Genomic DNA, 23,953 nt, shown 5'->3' with positions numbered 1-23,953 from the left:
CTCCACTCAGCTCCGGCAGCTCTTGGTCCTTCCTGCTGGCTTCATGGGCACCTGGTCCCATCATGGTCTGAGGTGCCTCTGCTGTCTTGCCTGAGATCCATGGGGTTGATCCTGAGGACTTGCAGGGTTGGGCAGCAGGCCTGAGCACTGTGTTTGGAGGAGGGATGGACATTCCAGGCATCCTCCCTGCCAGGCTGCCGGCAACAAGCAACCTGGGCTGGGGGTGCCCATTCTAGTGCTGGGGTCCTGCTCCTGGGGACTTCTGGGCTGCTGGGTGACTGAGTCCCCCCTCAGCACAGGTACCTGCTGCATGCCATGCCTGAGGGCATCGACCAGAACGAACTAGACATGAGTCCCTGCCCTCTGGAAGCTCACGTTCCAGCAGAGGAGAGGACACGGCAGGTGGGAGCGTTGAGCAGGGAAGGGAATAGGGTGAGAAGCAGTGGAGGGAAAGACAGAGCTACTTTCTTTAGGTTTCTACACATTCTTCCTGTGCCTCCTGCAGCAAAGCCTCCATTCTTCAGAAGTTAAATGGTTAAATTAAAAAAATATATATTATTTATTCATTTTTCTGGACAGGTTGTTTTGTTTTTGAACCTAGAACCAAGATACCCCTATTATGTAATTCCCCAGCTATTAAGAGCATGGATTCAAATCCTGCCACCAGGTACCCATGTGGCCTTGGGAAAGAGTCATCTCTCAGAGCCTCAGTTTTTCCCTCTGTAAAATGGGGATAATAATTGAATCTCCCTCCCAGAGTTGTGCTGTGGATGAAAGGGGGTGACATACTTACAACAGTGTCTTACACACAGGAAGTGCTCAATAAATGGTCACGTGTGTTAGTATCATCGTCATCACAGCAGGAAGTGGAGCAAGACCTCTTTAGGAAGACAAGAGCCCTGGGTGGTGGCTGTGGCACTGCCTTCCCGTGTATGTCCACCGAGCCAATTCCCCTAATTCTGCAATCTCCCAGTGGGAACAAAGCCCTGAGCTTGAAAATGCTCTTCAAATCCCCCCAGCTTCCTCCAGCTCACCTGTTCAGAGATGGGGCTCTTCTTTGCATGTCCCCAACCTGGGCCTGCACAGCTTCTTCCAGCTGAAGGCCTCCTGCAGACCTCAGCCCCGGGGGAGCCCAGAGCCTGCCCTGCTGTCCCTGCCATGTGGCTGCCTCTGTCTCTGTGCCGCCAGCTGCCCAGCTGTGCAGGGCTGGGACATCTGACGAGCTGTGCCTGAGCTCCAGGAAAGCCCCGGGGGTGCCGAGGATTAGCCGGCTTTGGGTCGGCCTCAGCGTCTCTCCCCTTGTGGGAGTTAGTTTCCACTGAGTCCTCTTGATCTCTCGGAATCCAGATTAAATTCCGATAATGAGCCGAGCTGGAGGCCTTCCATAGCCCTGCGGCTCTGCTTAAAGCGCGGCCCCAGACAGCTGGAAAGACATGTTGGGGCCGCCCTTGGCGGGCTGTGGAGCGAGTGGGGGCTCAGAGGCAGGTCTGGGGACAGTGGCCTTGGCTCCAGAGGCCTTGCTGGGGCGAGAGGGGGCTGCGAAAGGATCGGAGTCTTATCCTCCTTTTCTGCACCCCAGGCCTGAGGCCAGCTGGGGCCTGGCTTTCAGGAGCTGGACTTGCTCCTGTCCCCGTTGGTGCGGTCTTTGGTTCCAGGTGGAGGATATTTGGGGTAGGGGTCGTGCTGTTTGCCCTGTTTCTGCTGTGGAGCTGGGACCTGGCATCTTCCATCCCAGCCTTCCCCGTCTCTCCCTGAGCATGTCCCAGGCTTGCCCCACTCCACAGCGCTGCCCCACATGTAGGCGACACACTTCTGCTTTGGGAGCTGGCCTCTGAGAACCTCCCTGGGAGGCCAAGGCCAGCCGGGGCAACAGAATCTGCTCCAAGGGAGTCGGCCGCCACCAAGGTCGAGATGATGTCGGCAGCTGGATGAAAATGTCCCTGGGTTCATCTCAGTGATTTTGGCTGCCAGGAGGGTGACCTCAGCGTGGTCTCCAGGGCCAAGATTTGGATCAGCTGCAGCCTGAGTCACTCTGAGGAAGAGGGAGCTGCCCCCTGCCTGTCCCCACCACACAGGATGGATTGGCAGAGGAGGCCTGGGCTCAGCTTCCTGGGTCCCTTCAGCCCAGGCAGAGGCTCTTGCCCTCGAACAGCCCTGGGATGGGGGCCCTGAGTTTCTGCCTTTCTGAGAATCTCCCTGGGGACACCCTGATGATTTTGGTCCATAAACCTGAGAAGGTAGATGGGGCTGGATGTGGTAGGAGGAATGATGCAGCCCCCTCACAGGGCGGCCCTCGGGCAGTGGGCCAAGGGCTGTTTGCCCAGTCCTCTCCTGGGGATGCTGGGGTGGCGGCAACTTGTGATGTGCGGATTCATGACTTGGTAGCAAGACTCTGGGCGGGTTTTGCCCTGCCGTTAGGCCCCATGAGCGTGTTTGGGCAGAGAGCCATGGTCACGTTCCAGAGCACATCTCCACCCTGTGGTTGAGGCTTCTTGTTGCGTGGTGCTTACTGTTTATGACTGTGCTGGACACTTCAGCTTTGTTTCATGCCTTGGAAAGGTTCCTATGAAGATGTATCATCCCCAGCAGAGCCTGGCTCAGAGGTGGGAAGTAGCTTGCCCAAAAGCACACAGCTACAAAGTGGCAGAGGTGGGACTCGAACCCAGGCTCTTAGATTCCAGCACTCACCATCTTAGCCATGGCCACGCGTCAGTGATTCCCATAGTGCCGATTCCCTCACCTGGGACTCAGATGGGTGCATTGATGAGTCCTGAGCTGGTTTTCAGCCTTGGCTATGCATTAGAATCACGGAGGCTTTTAAAACTCCTGATCCATAGGGGTTGAACTATCATTGGTGTGCTTTAAAAGCTCCCAGGTGATTCCCTGTGTGCTGGGGTGTGAACAGGTGGCTAAGATCTCTCTAATTTCTCACTCATGAGCTGTTTTACATGCCCAAGAGGAAGAGAAGAGATTCCTTTTTTTTTTTTTTTTGAGATGGAGTCTCACTGTGTTGCCCAGGCTGGAGTGCAGTGGCATGATCTCAGCTCACTGCCACCTCCACCTCCCAAGTTAAAGTGATTCTCCTGCCTCAGCCTCCCAAGTAGCTGGGATTACAAGTATCTACCACCACGCCTGGCTGATTTTTTTATTTTTAGTAGAAATGGGGTTTCACCATGTGTTGGCCTTCTGTGACACATTCCATGTTCCCTTCAGCTTGGTGTCTCAGAGAAGACTGTTTTTCTTCTCAAGAGACTGAGCCCAAAGTGTAGTCCAGACCACAATTGTCAGTCTCAATGGCACAGGAAAGGGACTGGCTAAGGGTGAAGATCCCTTTGGACTCTGACTCCAGAGGCTTCTGGAAGCTTCCGGAAGCCTCTGGAGCTTCTTGCTGCTCCTGAAGGCTACGTGCCTCTTTCCTCGTCTCCTGGCTTCTACCCCTTGCCACTACACCTCAGCCCCAGGGCATGAGCTCTGGTTTTGAGCTGCCTTCTCAGGATGTGCCAGGTCAGCTTCCTGAGTAGCCTTTTCAGAGGGCAAGGAGGATTCCTTCTGGCTGCTGGGAACTTCCAGGATGTCCTGGAAGGTCAGAGGAGAGCAGCCCTCATCAAGGAGCCTTGGCATTTTTCCTCGCAGTCCCTTTCTCTGGGCCCCACTCCAGAACCCAGACTGAAGCTGCCTGAGCGGGAGTGGCAGGCCCTTAATGCCTTTGGTTCCACTTGGAGTCCTCTCATGGATCTGCAAGGATCCCTCTGGAAAAAGCCACCCAGCTGGGCAGAGATGGCAAACCACTTGTTCAATCCAGTTAATGCCAGAGACACGGCCAGCATCCCCTACTCAGCATCCGGGGGCCAAATGCCCGTTGGCTTCCTGTCCTGTGGCCTGAGGCCATCTGGTGGGCCTTGGTGGCTTTTTTGTTTAATCTCTGTCCCTGTTATTTCTTCCCATAATTCATTCCAAGCCTGGCTTCACAGGGAGCATACGGGTGGTGGCTGGGAATCAATGGCAACAGATTCCGTTCGCTGAGTGTTTGCGGTGGGCGGGGGCTCAGCAGGTTGCCCACATTTTCCCTGATTCCCCGTAGGTGTTATATCATCTGCAGTGAAGCCGAGCGGGTGTCCCCATGAGGTGGTCAGTCCTGCCCCTCTCGTAGACCATCTGTGGGAAAGGTCTGCTCCCTTTACGTTTCCATCGATTTAGCCGGGTCCATAATGCGATCTTGGAGCCTCCTCTCTCCCATGACACTTGTCTATACTGGGAGAAGGGATGGCTGCCTTTGGGAACAGTCATGATGACAAAAGCTAACTGCATGCAACGGGGACTCTTTACTGCTTCCCACAGCAACCCCCCATAGAGACACCCTTATCCCTGCCCACCCCTCTTTTTTTTTTTTTTTTTAGAGATAGACAGGGTCTTGCTCTGTTGCTCTGCTGGAGTGCAGTGGAGTGATCACAGCTCACTGCAGCCTCAACCTCCTGGGTTGGAGCAGTCGTCCCACCTGAGCCTCTCAAGTAGCTAGGACCATAGGAACACACCACTATGTCTGGCTAGTTTTTTACTTTTGTAGAGATGAGGTCTCACTGTGTTGTCCAGGCTGATCTCAAACTCTTGGCCTCAAGTTGTTCTCCTGCCTTGGCCTCCCAGAGTGTTGTGATTACAGGCATGAACCACCGTGCCTGCTCCCACACCCTCTTTCACAGACAAGGAAATGAAGGCACAATACTGGGTTGGGGATTAAGGATGAGAAGCTTGCATCTTTCCTCAGTCACATGTGTTTTTCTTCTTTGGCTGGTGGATACACTTTTTTCTTTCTCCTCATGGCAGTCCAGTCCTGTAAATTGGGAAATGGTGGGGCAATTCGTATTTTCCACACAAGGAAATTGAGGCAGAGACCAGTGACCTGCCCAGCCTGTCCCAGTAGTGTGTAGTGAGGCTTTGCAGACGCACCTGGAGCCGCCTCTTGTTCCACTCCTCGGAAGTTGCACGGACTTGGACAGCATGTGGACCCTTGCTGAACCGTGTGGGGCTGCATAGTGAAGATCTGAGTGGGATCTGAGTGGGACCCAGCAGAGACAGTGACAGGGGCTCCACAAGGGGAGGAGTTTTGTTCGTTTTGCTCACTGTGGTATCCATTTTGCCTAGAGCCTGGCACATAGTAGGTGCTCAGTAAGACACCAAATGCACGAAAGGATAAAAGCACGACCCGGCCTTCCCTTTGAAGATGTGGGCTCTCTGAATTCACAGACTGCATGGTCTGGTCCTGTGTGCCTGAGCGCATGCACAACAGATGCCTGCTGGATGAGTGAGTGCCGGCCGCAGTATCTTTGCCCTAGGGCTAGTCCGTCCTAGCAAATGCTCCAACGTGCTTTCTCTTCCAGAATTGAAACTCGAGAATGCCTTGCTTGCAATCTTTCTTCAGCATCTGAGCCCAATTTCCAAAAAGTGAAAATTGCCTGTAATTATGATACTTTTTGATCCTATGGATGTTTCCCTGTGATGATTATAATTACGTTATTTAGAGCTGTGTGCCAGTGGGTGCCCAAGGGTAGGTCGGTTCTTGTTTGCAAATAGGGGAGACATCAGCGTGTGTGCGGCAGCCTGGGGTTCTTTACACTGGAATGCATTTGGGAAGAATGGGCTTTCGTGGAGGCAGCTCTCTGGATAACTTGATTTGGCACTTTGATTCGAAAAGCACTTCATGCTTGGCCCTGGGCCTCTGCTCGCATATAGAAGCTCATTTTTCCAAATGTATTAACATCTGTGTTTCGAATCAGGATCTGTAATTGCTTTAGCCTTTTTGGCAGGAGACAAAGAGAATTAATATTTTTCAATTTGGTCACAAGCAGTCATCTGTAGCTGGGAAGAAAAGTGTCTGCTCAAATATTAACTCGAAGGGTGGGGAATACAGGCTTACCAGGAAAATGATGATGTTTTAAAGGAGACAACCACAGTTAATGAAGCTAGTTCAACTTCAGATTGGAAGTAGGCATGTGGGTAAATACTCAAGGTTCTTCCAAACCCTGCTTCTTCCTTTGTCTTCCTATTGCAACCTCTGTCGGTGCCATATTCTTCTTTCTCCTCTGCAATGCCCATGGCTTTCCATTTTGCCACCCCAAGAAAGAAAGAAGGAAAGCTGACACCTGGTCTTGCATTCCGGCACGCATGCCACCCTTCTCCTCCTGGGACCAAGGCAGGCATTGCTAATGGATCCCTTTCCCTCCCTTTCCCTGGATCCTTGGTACAGGTCTCTAAATAAGGCAGCCACTGCCAGTTGAGTGAAGCTGCCATCAAGTGCAACCTGTTGGCCACCGGTTTCAGGTCAGGTTTCTCCGAAGCTCACCCTCAGCTGAGGATTGTGTGGCTGTGAGAGTGAAGGATTAGAGAATGTTTCCAGGAAAGGCCTTTAGGAGCACTAGGCAGTGGGGAGATGGGGAGGCCAGGTGAGGGAGCAGTGCTGCGCAGAGCACCCCGAAGGGTGACTTTGGCTCACTCTTCCTGCTAGAGGTTCTGGAGACAAAGTTGCACCCTCACCCTAGTCCCGTCAAGAGAGCTGAAGTGTTTATACCCTGTCATTTGAGGCAGGGTTTCGGTTTCTGAGCCTCCGCAGTAGTGACATTTGGGGGTGGCTCATTCTCTGGGGTTAAGGGCTATCCTGGGCATAGTAGGGCACTCAGTAGCAGCCCTGGCTTCTGCCCACCAGATGCCAATGACATATCCCCACACTCAGTTGTGAAACCAAAAATGTCACCAGACATTGTCAGGGTCCCATCTTTAAAAGGGCCTCTAACTAGGCCCTGGGGAAGAGTTAGGAGACGAGGGCAGAATGGCCCTGACTGAGAAGCACAGGGTGGAGGGAGGGATGTCAAGTACCTCTGGGTGACAGCCAAAGCTGAACATACTTAAGTGGGAAGTCCCTCGCCCACCCTGTCTTCTTCCCACCTTCCCACTTACCTTGCTCACTGCTACCTACCACCAAACACCAGCTACCACCAAACACCAGCTACCACCAAACACCAGCTACCACCAAACACCAGCTACCACTGAACAAACACCAGCTACCACCGAACAAACACCAGCTACCACCGAACAGCTACCACCGAACACCAGCTACCACCAAACACCAGCTACCACCGAACAAACACCAGCTACCACCGAACACCAGCTACCACCAAACACACACCAGCTACCACCAAACACCAGCTACCACTGAACATACACCAGCTACCACCAAACCAACACCAGCTACCACTGAACAAACACCAGCTACCACTGAACAAACACCAGCTACCACCGAACAAACACCAGCTACCACCAAACACCAGCTACTACTACAAAACACCAGCTGCCACCGAACACCAGCTACCACCGAACACACACCAACTAACTACCACCGAACACACACCAGCTACCACCAAACACCAGCTGTGCAGCTCCTCACACACATCTGTCTGGGGTGGTGCTCAAACTCAGCTGTTGTCAGAACCTCCTGGAAATACATTGGAAGAGAAAAATACAGGTTCCCATGTTTAACCCCAACTAGTCAGGTGTAGGGGCTAAGAGTTTTCATCATGAATGTTTAAAAACAAGCTCCCAGGACTGGCTGTGTCACTTTTGGGGCCCAGTGCAAAATGAAAATGTGTCAAAAATGTATAAAGGATTTCAAGACAGCAACAACAGAGCATGAAACCAAGCTCGGCGTACTTCTGTGTGTCGGGCCCTGTGTGACTGCACGGGCCACATGCCCATGAAGCCGGCCCTGGCCTTGCCATCTCCCTGGATATAGATGTCTGTTGATATCACTGTTGACAGATATCTTTATACAGATATTTTTCAGCCCCAGCCTCATTTCCAGCTGTCTCCTGTACATGTAAACACATGGAAACACAGACAGATCCACAGAAACACAGACACAGACACAGCACACAGACATGCAGACACGCCTGGTTTCCCCTATTTTAACACCTTACATCAATAGGGTACAGTTTTCATAATTAAGGACCCAGCATCTGCATTTTTATTAATGGAAGTCAATCATTTATTCCGGACCCCTTTGCTTTTACTTCTTGTCCTTTTGTCCTGTCCAGGATGCCACCTACCCGTCAGTGGCCACATTCCCTGGGGCTCCTCCTGCCTATGTGTTTCTCCGGCTTTGCTTGTTTCTGAAGGTGACAGTCACCCAGCGTTTGGAGGGAGTTGATGCAGAGTCCTCTCCCAGTATCGCTCGGTCTATCTCAGCCCCACCTATTTTAAAATTCAACCTGAATCCTTATGCTCTGGCTGTGGCTCGATGTCTTCTGAACTTGAGTGACCTGGGTCACAGCCACACGAGGTCCCCAGTCTGGAGTCCTTGTAACCCCTGGGCTTTCAGCTCTGGCGACCTCGGTGCCTGTCACAGAGCACTCCATGTGGCTTTGCTTCTTGAGTAGAAATGAGATTATAAGAGCCTTTTTGGGGTAAGGGTTCTTTGTCTCCTAACTCTTCCCCAGGGCCTAGTTAGGGGCGCTTTAAAGATGGCACTTGAGGTGTCCTCAAAAGCAGGCTCTTTCCCCTCCATGCTGTGGGCTTAGGGAGTGGGCTCAGCCTTTTGCTCTGGGGTTGAACCCACAGGTCCCGGAAGTGGGAGAGGGTGGGTGGGGTGGTTTGGGAGTCAGGTTTGCAAGTGGGATTGAGGGCTGGAACCAGGAGCTTCCCAACAAACCTGTCATGGTCATTCTCCTTGGAAAGCTTTCTCCAGCTGAGTCCTGCCTCCATCCCTTTCCCCTTGGGTGTTCCACATGCGGGGGCTCACGGTGCAGTAGGAAAAGCATCTCTGAGGCCCTAGTCTTGCTCCTGGACATAAGAGGGATCCTCCAGCTTCCCCAGCATCGCTGGTGTTTGAGTCTTTTCTCTGCAGATGCCACCACAGGTTGTCCTGGCGGGGGTCCCTGCCATGAGTGTAGACAGCATTTCTCCTCCAGCCCATGTCTGGCTGCTCAGGCAGTGATTCCCACCACGTCAGCCTCACCAATTGCCACCTTGGACAGGGCCTCCACTCCTCCTCGGAGAGATGGACCCGCTGAGCTGCAGACCTCGAGGCTTCCCCTCCCCACACACCTCCTCCTATGTGGGAGCTCTGCTGGGAACTTTCTCTGACCCACTGAGGAGTCGGAGTCGAGGTCTGTGGAGAATTCCCCAGCCCCCTCACCCTCAGGAGACAGTCCCTCACCCTCAGGAGACAGCCCCTCACTCTCAGGAGACAGCCCCTCACCCTCAGGAGACAGTCCCCTCGCCCTCAGGAGACAGTCCCCTCGCCCTCAGGAGACAGCCCCTCACCCTCAGGAGACAGCCCCCTCACCCTCAGGAGACAGCCCCTCACCCTCAGGAGACAGCCCCTCACCCTCAGGAGACAGCCCCTTCGCCCTCAGGAGACAGCCCCCTTGCCCTCAAGAGACAGCCCCCTCGTCCTCAGGTGCACCCCTCTGGAGCTGCTCCAGGAGGTTCTGACGGGCTTAAGTCCCAGGCCCACAGTGTTCTGTTTTGACGATCTCCAAGCCTGCCTTATTCCTTCCCTGCCCTCTCCAGGTGGTTCCTGGGGTCACCTCTCAGACAAACTACTTGCATTCAAGTCCTTGACTCAGGATCTGCCTCTGGGGTCATTGAAGCATGACAGAGGCCAAGTGTCAACCACACAGGGCAGCCGGGAGGGCTTCCTGGCAAGGGGCAGCTTTGGCACCGGCACAGCTTCTGGGACCTGGTGAGGGTCTACTAAGTGCAAGCTGAGGTCCTCAGCCTGACCCCTTCCTTGACCCCCTGGCTTAAGGATGCCACCATGAGAATAAGTCTTAGAACACCCCGCTCTGGCCTTCTCTAGATGTTCCAACCCAGCCTCTGTTTTTGAGAATGTTGACTTTGGAAATTGCGTCACTTGTTTCTGTCTGCAAAGCACTGTCAAGTTTCTTTCCTCTTGTCGCCCTGCTTTGCTGCACTTTTTCTGTCTCTGGGTTTGGAATCTTAAAACAGCCTGTGGTTCTCTTAAAAAAAAAAATGAGGTTGGAAAGATGACCCAGCCCGAAGACTGTATTTGTGGTGCTTGTTTATTCCTTGAGTGTGCTGCATGAAAGGGGCTCAATTTACCTCATTCTATTTTGGTCTGGACCTGGAGGCTGGAGGAAATGCGGTCCCCAGGGGAAGTCTAGAAAGCTGAGTCTTCCCATCCTCCATGGCTGCCCGCCCACCTCCACAGTGCCAGATGCAGGGAGCTGCCCATCTGTTTGGGATTTCCCCCAGAGCCGCGTCAGAAGCTCTGCAGTGCCCCCCAGGTTTTTCTGGGGGGACCCCCCAGAGTTCTTGATGTTTCACCAGAGTTCTTGGTATGTTCTGTGAGCTGGAATCCAGCTTGAGGCTCAGTTCCGCTGGGTTTCTGAACGGATCATGCCTGGGTGGAATGGAACGGTAGAGCCTCCAGTTTTCCAGAAATTCTGGGGCTCAAACCCTGGTATCTTAAGCAAAGAGAGACAAGAGTCAGGTCCAAAAGGAAATGTGAGATGTGCTTTCTTCCCAGCTGCTGCTCTCTGCCCGCCTGAGTCCTCTTGATTTTTGCCTGATATGGGGAAAGGAGGTGGCTCTGAAGAGGTGACGGGGACAGGAAATGGGGGCACTCAACCGGAAGCCCATGCAGCCTGGCAGTTTCCAGCGAGGGGTCAATTGGAGGTAATTTGACAGCCCCCTGGTTCCATAGCCAGGCCTGTGAAGGTGGAGGGTATGGAGGCGCCCAGGGGCTAACGAGGGTCTCCCTTCAACTAACATGTGCAGCTGGATGCCCATGGCCTGGGAGTGGGTGCCCAGTGGGGCATAGGGCAGGCTGGGTGGGCTACGGCCCCAGTGAACTGAGTCAGAGCCATTTCTGGAGCTACCTGAATAATCTGAAAAAGTATTTCCCATTTCTCTTTTAATAATATAAACTATTGGAAGTGAAACCAGAAAACCTTACTGGCATAAGGATGCAGAGGATACCAGCACATTTATCCAGCGTGCATCTGAGGCCTGCTTTGTGCTAAGCTGTGTGCTCGGTGGAGAGGCTGCTCCAGGGCTGAACAAAATAGGGCTGGTTCTTGCTGACAAAAAGCTTAAAACCTGGCAGGAAAAGAGGAAAACCCAAAAAACGATACAAACAAACTGAAACTCCAGCCCAGATGGCGCAGGGGAGAGGACTTGGGCTTGGAGGGTGTCCGACGTGGATGCGCCATTAGGGCATCAGTGGACACTTCCCTGGGATGCTCAAGAACAGGCAGGTGTGAGGGAGGTGAAAAGGCAGGGAACAGTGTTGCAGGCAGTGGGAACAGCATGTGTGAAGGGCTGTGGTGGGCTGGAGACTGGCACAGATGAGGGCTGGGTGGGAGGAGACTGTGGAGACAGGGGCCGGACCATCCAGGGCCTTACAGGTTGGATGACCTGGAGTTGACAATAAAGCCTCCTCTCTCTCCCCGGTTTCTCGGTTTGGACTGTCACTTCCATAGTCTTCTTTATCACAGAACACATTAGAGAGCTTTGGCTTTTTATCCTAAGAGCTGATAAAGGGTTTGAGGCAGGGAAGTTAATTGCTCAGCCCCTGCAAGCTGCTGGGGCAGGGGGATTGCGGGGTGAGAAGAGTGGAAGGGGAACCCCCAGGTTCTCTGGGTGGTAGCTCTCCCTCCACCATCAAACCATTACCGTGCAGGACTGACACTTGGCTGGAACAGGGCTCTGGGCTGGCTCCATTCACTGCCTGCATTTTTCTGAGCCTCAGTCTCCCACCTGTGATAAGAAGACTACAGTGCTTGCCTCTCAGGTACCATAGGGTTCAGTGGGCTCGCTCCGTGCCTTGTTCTAAGATGGTTCCATCTTGAGTTGAGGTCAGCTCGCTTCAGCTGTGATCTTGCTTTTTAAAGCCAAGACAGCTTGAATCCCATGGTGGAAGATTCACACTGACATTGAGGTTTGCTCCAACCAGCTGGGAGCCTTGAGTCTCTGGCTTTGCGCTGGCATCTCGAATATATCTTTCCATTTAACTCATTCTCAGAACAATCCTCATGGCTACCTCCATTTTACAAATAAAAGAACCTGATGGACAGAGGCTGACTTGCTCAGGGTTACTTCACTGAGATTTAATTCCAATTTTCCTCAACCCAGAGCCTGGAGCCCTACAGCCTACATCCCTGAGCACCCACTGTGGGACCCAAGGACAACCCTGGGGATTTCATCACAGAGAGGATTCCGGGCCTCTGACCCCCTGATTGTCTCTGCTGGTGGCTGTGTCTCTAATGAGGGAGAGCCTTCCATTTGTCGCCGTATTTCTCTTCCCTCTTGACCCCCTGGCTCTGTGACCCACACCTTGACACAAGTTTGCACGGCTCGTTACTGCGCTCCATTGCCGGAGCAGACATTTCTTTGCAGCAGGACTTCTCAGAGCCTTTAAAGAGCTAAGGTGCATTATGACATCTCTAAGGAGCAATGTGTCGTGTGGCGCTTCCCAACCTTATTTCACCACAGAGCATTTTGGATTTTTGACCCTCTCATTTTCCTTTCTTAGCTATCCTATTAATAAGTTGCAGTTTTTGAGACCTTGATAAACTCCAAACCCTTTGTCTTGTGGATGGAGAAACCGAGGGCTAGAACATAAGGGCCACTGACTCGCTTTCTGACTGTGGCAATGCTGGCCTCCGGGTGCTGGACGGGCATCTTCCTGATCTTCCCGTGAGTGGCTGGGTTGGTGCTGTCTGCAGTCAGCTGGCTCTGCCCAGAGGGAGACAGACAGCTGGGGTGGGTGAGAGGGCTGTGGGTGGCCACCCGAGCTCTGTCTGGGGCAGGAGGATATTGCGCCTCTTTGTGTATTTTTCCACCTTACTCCCCAAAGCTCTAATTTTAGTCTTCCTGGATATGCACCGTCTTCAAGAAAGTGTATTTTAAAAAAGCCTTGGACCTCCCTGACTTCATCTTCCCGTCTCGGGGATGCCAGGGACTGTTCTATGATTTGGCAGGAAAGCAGGGCATTCCCTGAAGCCGAGGTGGGGGAGCCTGGGGCTCGGGCTGGGTCCTCCCCAGCCTGCAGCTCAGAAGGGGCACCCCTTGGACCCGGGAGCTGGCTGCCAGGGTGGGGCCGGCTTCCTTCTGGGCTCCTTTGATCTCCTTCCCGGGCTTCCCTGCAGGCTGGGGTTGCTGCTGGGCTGACTCCAGGTGCACGGTGGGTTGCAGTTTCCCGGCCTGACTCACCGCAGCCGCAAGCCTGTGCTCCCTCCATGACATCATGCTAGCCTGGGAATGCTCTGGCCGTGCTCGCTGGCTCGCTCTCTTGCTCCTTTTCTTCTGAGGAATATCCTTGCGGCCCAGCAACCGTTCACAACATGCAGGCCTTCAGAATGTCCAGCCTGCAGTTTTCCAAAGAGCAGCAGAGTGAGGCGAGGGTGAGGGTCAGACTAGGGGTCGGGGAGCGAGTCAGCTGGGTCTGCGAGTGGCAGAGCCCGTTATCTCCACTCCTGCTTAGAACTCCTCCCGGCTTCCCAGTGCTCAGCAAGACCTGACCTCCCGCGGCCAGAGGCCCTGCAGGGGACATCCTGCACCTGTGCCCTCTCCTCACTATTTCTCATCATGACTTCTGCATTCGGTTCTCTCTGCCGGGAATGCTTTTCCCTGCCCTTTTAGCTGTGTTAGTTCTGCTCATCCTCTGACCCCCTTCGGGAGATGTTTCTGTGGAATGTCCTCTCCGCACACCCTCACACCTCACATCTAGTCCTTTTCTTTTGTCTTGCTCACCCAGAGGCCTCTTCCCTCCTTCACGCCACTTAATTAGGGTTTGAATGACCCTCTTTTGTGCTACGCACGCCCAGCCTCTGGACCCAGAGCTCTATCTCTGGCTGCCGCTGTGTCTCTGGCTCCTAGCAGAGCACCTGTGGAGAGGAGGCGTTTCAGCGTGGGTCTCAGGAGAGAAACTGTATTCGTTCCTCTCGCTGCTGTACCAAGTGACCGCCAACTTAGTGGCTTAAGACAACACACATTTATTCTCTTAGAGTTTGGGAGGTCTAAAGTCTGAAATGGGTTTTACTAGGCTCAAATCAGAGGGTCCATAGGGCTGCATCTTTTCTGGAGGGGCTGGGGGAGGATCTGTTTCCCTGCCGTTTCTGGCTTCTAGGAGACAGAGCCCCCTTTCTTGGCTCAAGGTCCCCAGCCGCAGTCACACCACACCACCCTGACCCCTGCTTTCGCTGTCACAGCTTATTCTCTGGCCTCCTGCCTCACCTGTTATCAGGACCCTTATGATTCCTTTGGGCCCACGAAGATAATCCAGGATAATCTCCCAACTCAAAAATCTTTCATAGCATCCACAAAGTCCCTGCTGTTGTGGAAGGTGGCATACCTATAGCTTCCGGGATCAGGACCTGGAAGGTGGCATACCCACAGCTGCCGGGGTCAGGACCTGGAAGGTGGCATACCCACAGCTTTGGAATCAGTACCTGGAAGGTGGCATACCCACAGCTTCAGGATCAGTACCCGGAAGGTGGCATACCCACAGCTTCCGGGATCAGGACCCGGGAGTTGGCATACTCACAGCTTCCGGGGTCAGGACCCGGGAGGTGGCATACCCACAGCTTCTGGGATCAGGACCTGGGAGGTGGCATACCCACAGCTTCCGGGGTCAGGACCTGGAAGGTGGCATACCCACAGCTGCCAGGGTCAGGACCTGGAAGGTGGCATACCCACAGCTTCGGGATCAGTACCTGGAAGGTGGCATACCCACAGCTTCGGGATCAGTACCTGGAAGGTGGCATACCCACAGCTTCCGGGATCAGTACCTGGAAGGTGGCATACCCACAGCTTCGGGATCAGTACCTGGAAGGTGGCATACCCACGGCTTCGGGATCAGTACCTGGAAGGTGGCATACCCACAGCTTCGGGATCAGTACCTGGAAGGTGGCATACCCACAGCTTCCGGGATCAGTACCTGGAAGGTGGCATACCCACAGCTTCGGGATCAGTACCTGGAAGGTGGCATACCCACAGCTTCCGGGATCAGGACCTGGAAGGTGGCATACCCACAGCTTCTGGGATCAGGACCCAGGAGGTGGCATACCCACAGCTTCTGGGGTCAGGACCTGGATGCGTCTGAGGGAGTGTTATTCTGCCTACCACATCATCTGAAGTGTGTTTTCCTTTTTTTGATGGTGGGCCTGGGCCAGCCCCATCGTCTCCTGCCCTGCCTCCTGTAACTTCGGTGGGGCTCCTGGAGACGGCTTTCTGTGCTTTCAGTAACCTCTGGCCTGGGGCCTGTTGCTCCCAGCAGAGGTGTGTCCTGAGCCTCCCTGCCCCTCAGTTTTTGGTACAATCCCCATCCCCATGTAATAGGTGGTATTAAGGTGATATTAAGTGGGGATACGGATTGTACTGACCTCATTGGAGGAGGGAGGAGGAGGTGGGAGAGTGACCCTTAAGAGCCTAGTGTGCAGTAGGTGCCCAGGACGAGGTGTCAGGGTGCTGAGGGCCCCCAGCCACCAGCCGGGTGATTCCAAATGCGGCCCTTCCAACCCTGGCTTGCGCCTGCTCCCTGAAGGTAGTGGGGGGCTGTGTCTGGAGGTAGCAGAGGGAGAGATCAGGCTGGCTCTCAGGCTGTGATGGCGAGAACATTTTTCATTAGACTGCCCTAAATTGTGGCCCAGAACTGGTGTCTAATCCTCTTTCAGCCACCAGCTGCCCATGCGCAAGACGGAAACTCTCTCATCTTTCCAAGCTGAAAATTAAAATGACCAGAATGGATTTCCAAGGGGCTGTTCTGCTCCTAAGACCCTGGATGGCTGGGCCCAGGGGCAGGAGGCTGAAGGAGCCCTGATGGTGGGCGCAGACAGGATGGGGACTGTCGCAGGTACCGAGACAGTGTGCACTGCGTGGCCATGTTGGAATTCGTGTTTCCTGTGGCTCCAACGCCTGCGTCGGTGCCTCAGGGCCGGAGAGATGCTCAGACTCCCAACTCCGCTCTGATTTGCCCTGGGGCAGTTTTAGGGCCGCCTTCTCTGGATCTGTGTTTGCGCTGAGGCCGGGTCCTGCATCCCACGTGGGAGTCGTACTCCCCTGGGAGGGGGGTAGTGGGTGAAGGCCCATGAGGATCAGTCTCTAAATAGCCTCTAGGTAGGTAGCCAGAGGCCAAAAAAAGGACTTCCTGCCTTCCCACGTTTGAGATTTTAAAATATCCCCTTTTCCATTGTGGTAGAACTTTCCAGGGGAAGGTGGGCTGGGAGACACTGGAAACGAGCCTTGGGATGTGCGGTTCCTCCTCCTGCTCCCTCTAGAATTAGATTTCAGCCAGTTCACCTGGGTGTCCTTGGGAGGAGGCACCCGAAAGCCCAGCAACGCGCTGTCCCCAGGCTGGTGGTTAAATATTAACGCCTCTCAGTGCTGCGGCATTGGGGTCACCAGCGGTTCATGCCTTGCAGAGCAGGGCTATGGGAGAACCCAGTTTCAGAAGAGAAGAGAGACGACTTTTGGAGTCTTGCTGTTTCTTTAATCAGAAACAGCCTGAGAAAGTGGAAGGATCATCAAGTTTATAGACAACAGACATGTGGCCTGTCCCCTGGCTCTGCTGCCTTTCTCTGAGATTAGAGGAGTGGGAAAAACTGTCTGAACCCAGGAAAGAAGGTGAGAGCCAGGCTTGCCCCCTCACCTAGGTTTGTTCTGCTGATCAAGTATAACATGGAAATATGTTATCCCATACAGATCTATCTTTTTCCAGAAATAGGGCATGCTTACTAAATTGAGACAATATTGATGTACATGTGTTAGCTTGTAAAGGGAAGCAAAATACTTCACAGTGAAGGGTCTCGCTCTGTTACTCAGGCTGGAGTGCGGTAGCATGATCACAGCTCACTGCAACCTCCGCCTCCTGGGCTCAAGCGATTCTCCTGCCTCAGCCTCTCGAGTAGCTGGGACTACAGGCAGGTACCACCATGCCTGGTTAATTTTTTATATATATATATATATAAAAGTATATAAATATAGATATTTGTTTATTTATTTATTTATTTTTGAGATGGAGTTTCACTCTTGCTGCCCAGGCTGGAGTACAATGGTGCGATTTAGTAGAGACGGGGTTTCTCCATGTTGGTCAGGCTGGTCTCGAACTCCCCACCTCAGGTGATCCACACGCCTCAGCCTCCCAGAGTGCTGGGATTATAGGCGTGAGCCACTGTGCCTGGCCAATTTTTATATTTTTTGTAGAGACGGGGTTTTGCCGTCTTGCCTAGTCTGGTCTTGAGCTCCTGGACTCAAGCAATCTGCCTACCTCTACCTCCCAAAATGCTGGGATTACAGATGTGAGCCACCACACCTGGCCCTACTTCCTGTCTTTATGGATTTGCCTATTTGGGACATTTCATAGAAATGGACTCATACACTATGCAATCTTTTACGTCTGACTCCTTTTTCTTAGCATAATGATTTCAAGATTCATCTGTGTTGTAGCCTTTATCACAACTTCATTTTTTAGTGCCAAATAATATTCTGTTGTATCAATAGACTGTATTTTGTTTATCTGTTCATGAGTGGATGGACACTTTGGCTGTTTCTACCTTTTTGGCTGTGAATAATCCTGCTATGAACATTGGTGTGTAAGATTTTGGGTGGACATGTATTTTAATTGCTTCTGTGGGTAGTCGAATTACTGGGTCACATGGTAATTCTACATTTGACCTTTTGAGACACCACCATACTGTTTTTCAGAGTGGCTGCCCCATTTTCCAATCCTACCATTAGTATATGAGAGCTCCACTTTCTCCACATCCTTGCCAGTAACACTAGTTATCATCTGTGGTTTTGGCTCTAGTCATCCTAGTGGGTGTGAAGTGCTGTCTCACTGCGGTTTCAATTTGTGTTTCCCTAATGGTTGCTGATGATGTTTAGCATCTTTTCATGGCTCACTGGCCATTTGCACGTCTTCTTTAGGAAAATGTCTGTTCAAATTAGCCTTCTCTATTTTGGGAGTCAGTGGTGTGCTAGATTTACAGTATGGGTTTCAAACTCTCCCTCTTCCATATTCTTGATCAAATTATATAAGAAAGAATTATCTGTTGATAATTTGCAAAATCTGTGGTTATAAAACCAACTGGGGTATGGGGATGGGAAAGACCTTCCTATTTCAATTTCTTTTGGGCAAATCAAAATTTTCATTTCTTTTTGCACCAATTTTTGCATTTTGCATTTTCCCAGAAGTTTACATCCTACAAATTCTGTTTCTTAACACCTTCCTATCATATTTCCACCTTGTCAACAAGTGTAGATTTATACGGTCCTTTGAAGCGGCTGTGCAGGGCTCTGTTGCCTTGGATGTGTCATAATGTTTTTACCAGTCCCTCTCACTGGATGGTTAGTACTCAGTTTTTCTGTTATAAACAATGTGACTGTTGTTTGGGTTATCTGTCTCTGAAACTAACCACTCATATGTAGTGGCTTAAAACAACATCATTTTATTGCTCAGGAATTTCGGCAGGGCTTAGCTGGGTGGTTCTTCTACTGTTTCTGGTATCTGCTGTAGTCACTGATGGAGCTAGGAGCTTGACTAGGTCTGGAAGGCCCGAGATGGTGCCTCACTGGGGACTGGCTTGGTTTTTCTCTCTCTCTCTGGTTTATAGACCCTTATCCTCCATGGCCTGTGCCTCCTTCCCCTCCATGTGGTCTCTTCCTTCAGCAGTATAGTCAGATTTCTTCATTCAGTGGCTTGCTTCCCAGAGGGCAAAAATAGAAATGATAGGCTTCTTAAGTCCCAGTCCTGAGCCTGGCAGGGCCTCAGTTCCACTGGGTGCTACTGGTCACAGCAGATCACATGGTCAGTCCAGACTTCAGAGGTGGGGAACAGACTCCACAAGTTTGTGGGACAGCAGCATGTGCGTACAGAGACAAGGAATTGTTGGTGGCCGTATTTGCAGAAAATCTAACACTACTGTGAACATAGTACACTTTTCTGACAAATTTTGGAGTCCAAGGTAGACATTCTTGGAACGGACATGTGGTCTGTTGACTGGAGAATCACGGGCAAGTCAGTAACCTCTGGGGCCAAGACATGGTAAAGTCCCCATCCTAGGATTTCCTGAAGTTTAGCAGAGAATAGATACCAACGCTGACATACCTTGTAATAACTATAGATGCTCTTCCAGGAGCGTCTTGGAGTTTGCTGCCAGGCTGGTCTTAACTTGGCTCTTCCTAATCATTGAAGAAGATGGCATTATTCTCATTTTACATAAGAGGAAACCAAGACACAGGAATTATCTGGTGTAACCTTGCCTTATCCCTTCTCTATCACCTGGGTTTCTTCCCCCTCTAGTATTTTCTCTGCCCCACACAATGCTGTGCTGACAACACGTATCATACAGGATTCGACATCTTCCTGTGTGTCTCTTATCCCCAGGTGAGTGAAGGAGGTGGCAGGGTTTAAGCGCTCAGGCTCTTGAGTTAGGTTTCCTGCACTGTCGCCTGGTTCTGCCACTTATCAGGTGTGTCACTGGAGACAATTGGCTTCATTTCACTGACCCCGACTTTTCTCATCTGTAAAATGGTAACAGGACTTTGATCATTTCATAGGGCTGGTGGGGAGATTCAGAGAACTGAAGCATGGAAAGCACCGAGATTCTCAGCAGTGGCGAAGGTGAAAGAATGCATTTAGGTTCCTCAAGACCTTTCACCCTGAGCCTTGCCTACCTCTTCTCTCACCTGGGCTGGGCCGGGGAGGCCAGTGTGTTCAAGGTAAATAAAAATGTCACAAAGGGCTCCTTCAGTGCTCTCCTGGTTGTAAGAACCAGTGTTCTTTTATGATGCTCAAGGCGGCAGCTAGAAATTCCCCCTCTCCGAGCTGTCAGACTGGACCTGGCTGCTGAGTAATTCCTTCCTTGTCCTTTCCGTGAGGTCCAACCTCATGCCTGGGCTCTCAATCTGAAAGCAAAGCCCGTGTTAGCATCTCACACTCGACCCACCTCAGCAAGGCTCCCATCTCCTGGTGCCTTCCAGTGAAGATTTGGCTCTCCTAAGTGCGCCTGGGACACTTTGCAAACTATGACTTGAAGGAGGGGAGTTGACGCATTCACGTTGATTCATGGATGAGTCAGTGCTGGCCTGTAGCATCTGGCCTCAGTGTCATAGCCTGCAACAAGAGAATGCTCAGTATCGTTTGGCGAGGCGTTCTCTGTTTAAAGGTCTCACTCTGTTCCCCTGGTTACCATTCATTGTTTTACTGTCCTCGAGGGCCTGTCCAGATATCTGGTCACATTTTCCTGCTAATAACAATTTTCCAGCAAAGTCACCACCTGGATTTGTGAATTCTATGCTGAGGTGTGGATATTTCCTACAGGGGACTTGGGAGCCTGATTCAGTAGAAGTTGTTTCGACTTGGAGTGGTGCTTCTTGTCTCGTCTGTTAATTGTTGAGAATAGCTAATGGTTCATTGACAACCTTGGTAGCTTTTCAAAGCCAGGAAAGTCATCCAGGCAAACTGGAGATAAGACAGCAGGAAATTCTTGTTTATAAGTTTAAAATCTGTGTAGACATTCCCGAAGCCAGCCTGAAACTACCTCTAAAAGATCATGGGGAAGAAGAAGTAAATGAGTCATGAAAAATCATCTCATGATTTTAATTCAGTTTGGATGTAAAAGGTAAACTTAGGGTCTTCAAAGTCCTGTGTGGCTCTAAAAAGACTTCCTTGCTTCTGTCATCTCTCTGTGCTTGAGAGAGGAATGAGTCCTTTACAATCTTTAAAAAAGAAACAAAAAAAACCCCTCATTCCTTATAGTCCTGGAGACCAGAAGTCCAAGATCTAGGCTCCTGCAGGGTCAGTGTCTGGTGAAGGCTGCCCTCTGCTTCAGGATGACACTTTGTTGCCATGTCCTCACATGGCCGAAGACGGAAAAGCAAAAAGCGTCCAGACTTTCTCCCTCAAACCCATTCATAAAGACATCAATCCATCCCCAATGGCCTAATCACCTCCTAAAGGGCCCACCTCTTAATAATGATGCATTGGGGATTTTCAACGTGAGTCTTGGGAAGGACAAAACATTGAAACGACAGCAATAACAGAATTAAGCATTTTCTGAATCAGGTCCTGGAGGTCATTGAATATTACTTAAAAAGGAGAGTTTGAGGTGGCATGGGATGAGGTGACTCCTGCGCCCATCTGTGGTCCTGGTGATGCTGTCCATTGCTGTGGGGTGCCCACCCTCCCATGGCTAGGAGTGGGCACATAGATTGACTGGGCCAACTGGATTCTGTCCCCCAGAGTTTTGGATGGAGAGAGACCCAGAGGGAAAAGCAGCTCCGATTCGTTCCTTCTGTGCTTGTGCCTGAGAAAATTGCCCTGTGCCCTCGCACCTGCCTCGGTTCCTGTCTGTTTCTGACCCTGGTTCTTCTTCCCTGTGTAGGCTTCTCTGGGTCTGTTAATCTCCCAATACTTGCTAACATTACAGATCTGTTTCCCGTATGTCTTCTGTAAGCCTTGTTCACATTGATGTGCCTGACGAATGTCTAACATATTATGGCATGCAGCAGAAGGATGATCTAGCAGACCTCACAAACCTAGAGTTGTCCAGGTCAGACAGGAAGATAAATAGGGGTGGCTGTCTGCAGTGTTAGTAGGGAGAGCTGGGGGCTGGAGCCAACCAGAGATGTGTGCCTCATCAAAGGGACATGGGTGGCTCGGCTCCTGCCCATGGTTTAGTGGGTTACATTCCAACGAGGTTGACTGGTGAAAGGCTCTGAAAAGGCAGTGTCAGGAAGAACTGTCTTTGTTTACGGTTGCAAGCTTGGGCTTGCAGGTAGCCTGGTTGGTTTCCAGTCCTGCCTGGACTGTCCTAGTGGCATAACCCTGGGCAAACAACTTGACCTTTCGGAGCCTCAGTTTTGAGTTCTGCACAATGGCATGGGGAATATTATCTACCCCACAGAGTGTTGTAAGAAGTAAGTGACATGAGACTGGTCAGGCATTTCAACCCGGAGCCTGGCACATGGTAAGTGCTTCATAAAGGGTATGCCTGACATCTTTACGTGTGAGCAGAGAAGATTCACTATAATCACCAGGAAGATTAGTTAACTCCAGGTATGATAGAGACTGTTGTTGCCTTGGGGCAGGGACCAGTGTCATGTTGTTCATCATTATGCCTTGGTTTCTCATACAACACAGAGGTATAAATATTCTAGTTGACTATTAAAGGACTCAAAGTATTGAAATTTTGAATCCTTATTAAAAGTGTGCAAGAAATATTATAAAGATCTTTCATACTAGGATTCTACTATCCAGAAATGTAACAATCCACTTATTTACCCTCTTATTCATCTACTCGTCTACCCATTCATCTACCCATCCACTCATTTACCCATCCACTCATTCACCTTCCTGCCCACCCATCTACTCATCCATCCATCCATCCATCCATCCATCCATCCACTCACCCACCCACCCACTCATCTACCCATCCACTGACTTATCCATCCATCCATTCATCCATCCATCCATCCACTCATTCACCCACGTACCCATCCATTCACTCACCTACCCATCTACTCATCCATCCAACCACCCATTCACCCTCCATCCCCTATCAAGTTAATTATGATTTTACCCATTTTGCTACTGTAAAAAGTGAGGAAGAGAGAATGCAAGGATTTTCACTATTAATACCATCAGTCCAGAGATTCACCTCCTAACTCTTGGGGGGCTCATGAAGATGGTGCACGCCCTGGAAATGAAGAGTATCTGCCCAGGTAACTGGGCTGAAACTCCAGCTTGGCAACTTCCTGGTTAAATGACCTTGGGCAAATCATGGCTTTACCATAAATTGAGTGGAAATGATATTCCCACAACTTCGGGTTGTGGGAATTGAATGAGATAGTGTAGTGTTGAGCCTGTGGGACAGTATCTGGCACATGGTGAATAGTTCAGTCACTGTCAACTTCTGCTTTCTGAGACTCTTCCAGCAACACGGAGGCTGCGTAATCCCTGTCTTCCTGTACTCTGTCCTGCTGGGATGCCCTTAACAATTTGTGGGGTGAGATTGCCATGTAACAGCTGCCTTTTCCCTGCGTGTATCTCTTTGTAGCTCTTCTGCACTCTCTTTCCTCACCACAGCTACTGAGGGGTCTTTGTGCCTGGATCTTGGTCTGATGTTCCCACTTGTTGGGGACCAGTGGACTCTTTCCCTCCCCTCCCACCCCATGAGGCTCTGCTTCCCATCTGTTGGGGTAGCGGAGCTGTGACCTGGCTAACGCGAAGCCCGTGTCTCTCCTCTCTCGCAGGGAATCAGATCTCTTCCTGCTCGACAGCCGCACCCTCTGGGCCTCGGAGGAGGGCTGGCTGGTGTTTGACATCACAGCCACCAGCAACCACTGGGTGGTCAATCCGCGGCACAACCTGGGCCTGCAGCTCTCGGTGGAGACGCTGGATGGTGAGTCCCCCGGCCACTGCCAGTCCTAACGCAGCCTGTGCTCCTGGACTTCGGGAGGCTCTCAGCAGTGCTCATGCTTACTTCACTACAAACAGGCTTCCCCGCCCCTCCCAACCAGTACTCCATGTTCAGCCTTTTGATCCAAACCAGAAGCAGCCCCTTCCCCTCTTTTCACAAGAAGATTACATGTTTGGTCGTAGCAGAATTGGATAAGGCTTCATTACACAAAGGGTGGTCCCATATCAGCAGGGGTGAGGGCAGCCCTCTTATGAGAAATGCAGAATCCTGGGCCCACCCCAGACCTGCTGCATCAGAACCTGCACTTTAACTAGAGCCCCAAGGTGACACCACAGGACACAGGACATTCTGGACTGTTCCGTGCACTGCAGGGTGTTCAGCAGTGTCCCCGGTCTCTTACTCAATAGATGCTAGTAGCATCTCCCAGTTGTGACACCAAAAAATGTCTCCAGACATCACCAGATTGTGCCCTGTGGGACAAAATTGCCCTTGTGCAAGGCATCAGTCCCTTCCACATTAGA

At 51.6% G+C, this 23,953-nt stretch overlaps 1 protein-coding gene across 1 annotated transcript in view; it reads left to right on the top strand.

Moving 5' to 3' along the window:
- BMP7 (bone morphogenetic protein 7) overlaps nt 1–23,953 on the top strand; it is a 97,163-nt gene that overhangs the window by 40,403 nt on the left and 32,807 nt on the right. Inside the window, exon 3 of the mRNA XM_054468135.2 lies at nt 23,266–23,414. Coding sequence (XP_054324110.1) covers nt 23,266–23,414 — 149 coding nt within the window. The remainder of the gene's footprint in view (nt 1–23,265; nt 23,415–23,953) is intronic.

This window comes from Pongo pygmaeus, chromosome 21, assembly GCF_028885625.2.
Source record: "Pongo pygmaeus isolate AG05252 chromosome 21, NHGRI_mPonPyg2-v2.0_pri, whole genome shotgun sequence".
Classification (NCBI taxonomy): domain Eukaryota; kingdom Metazoa; phylum Chordata; class Mammalia; order Primates; family Hominidae; genus Pongo; species Pongo pygmaeus.
This window is presented reverse-complemented; position numbering and strand designations above follow the sequence as displayed.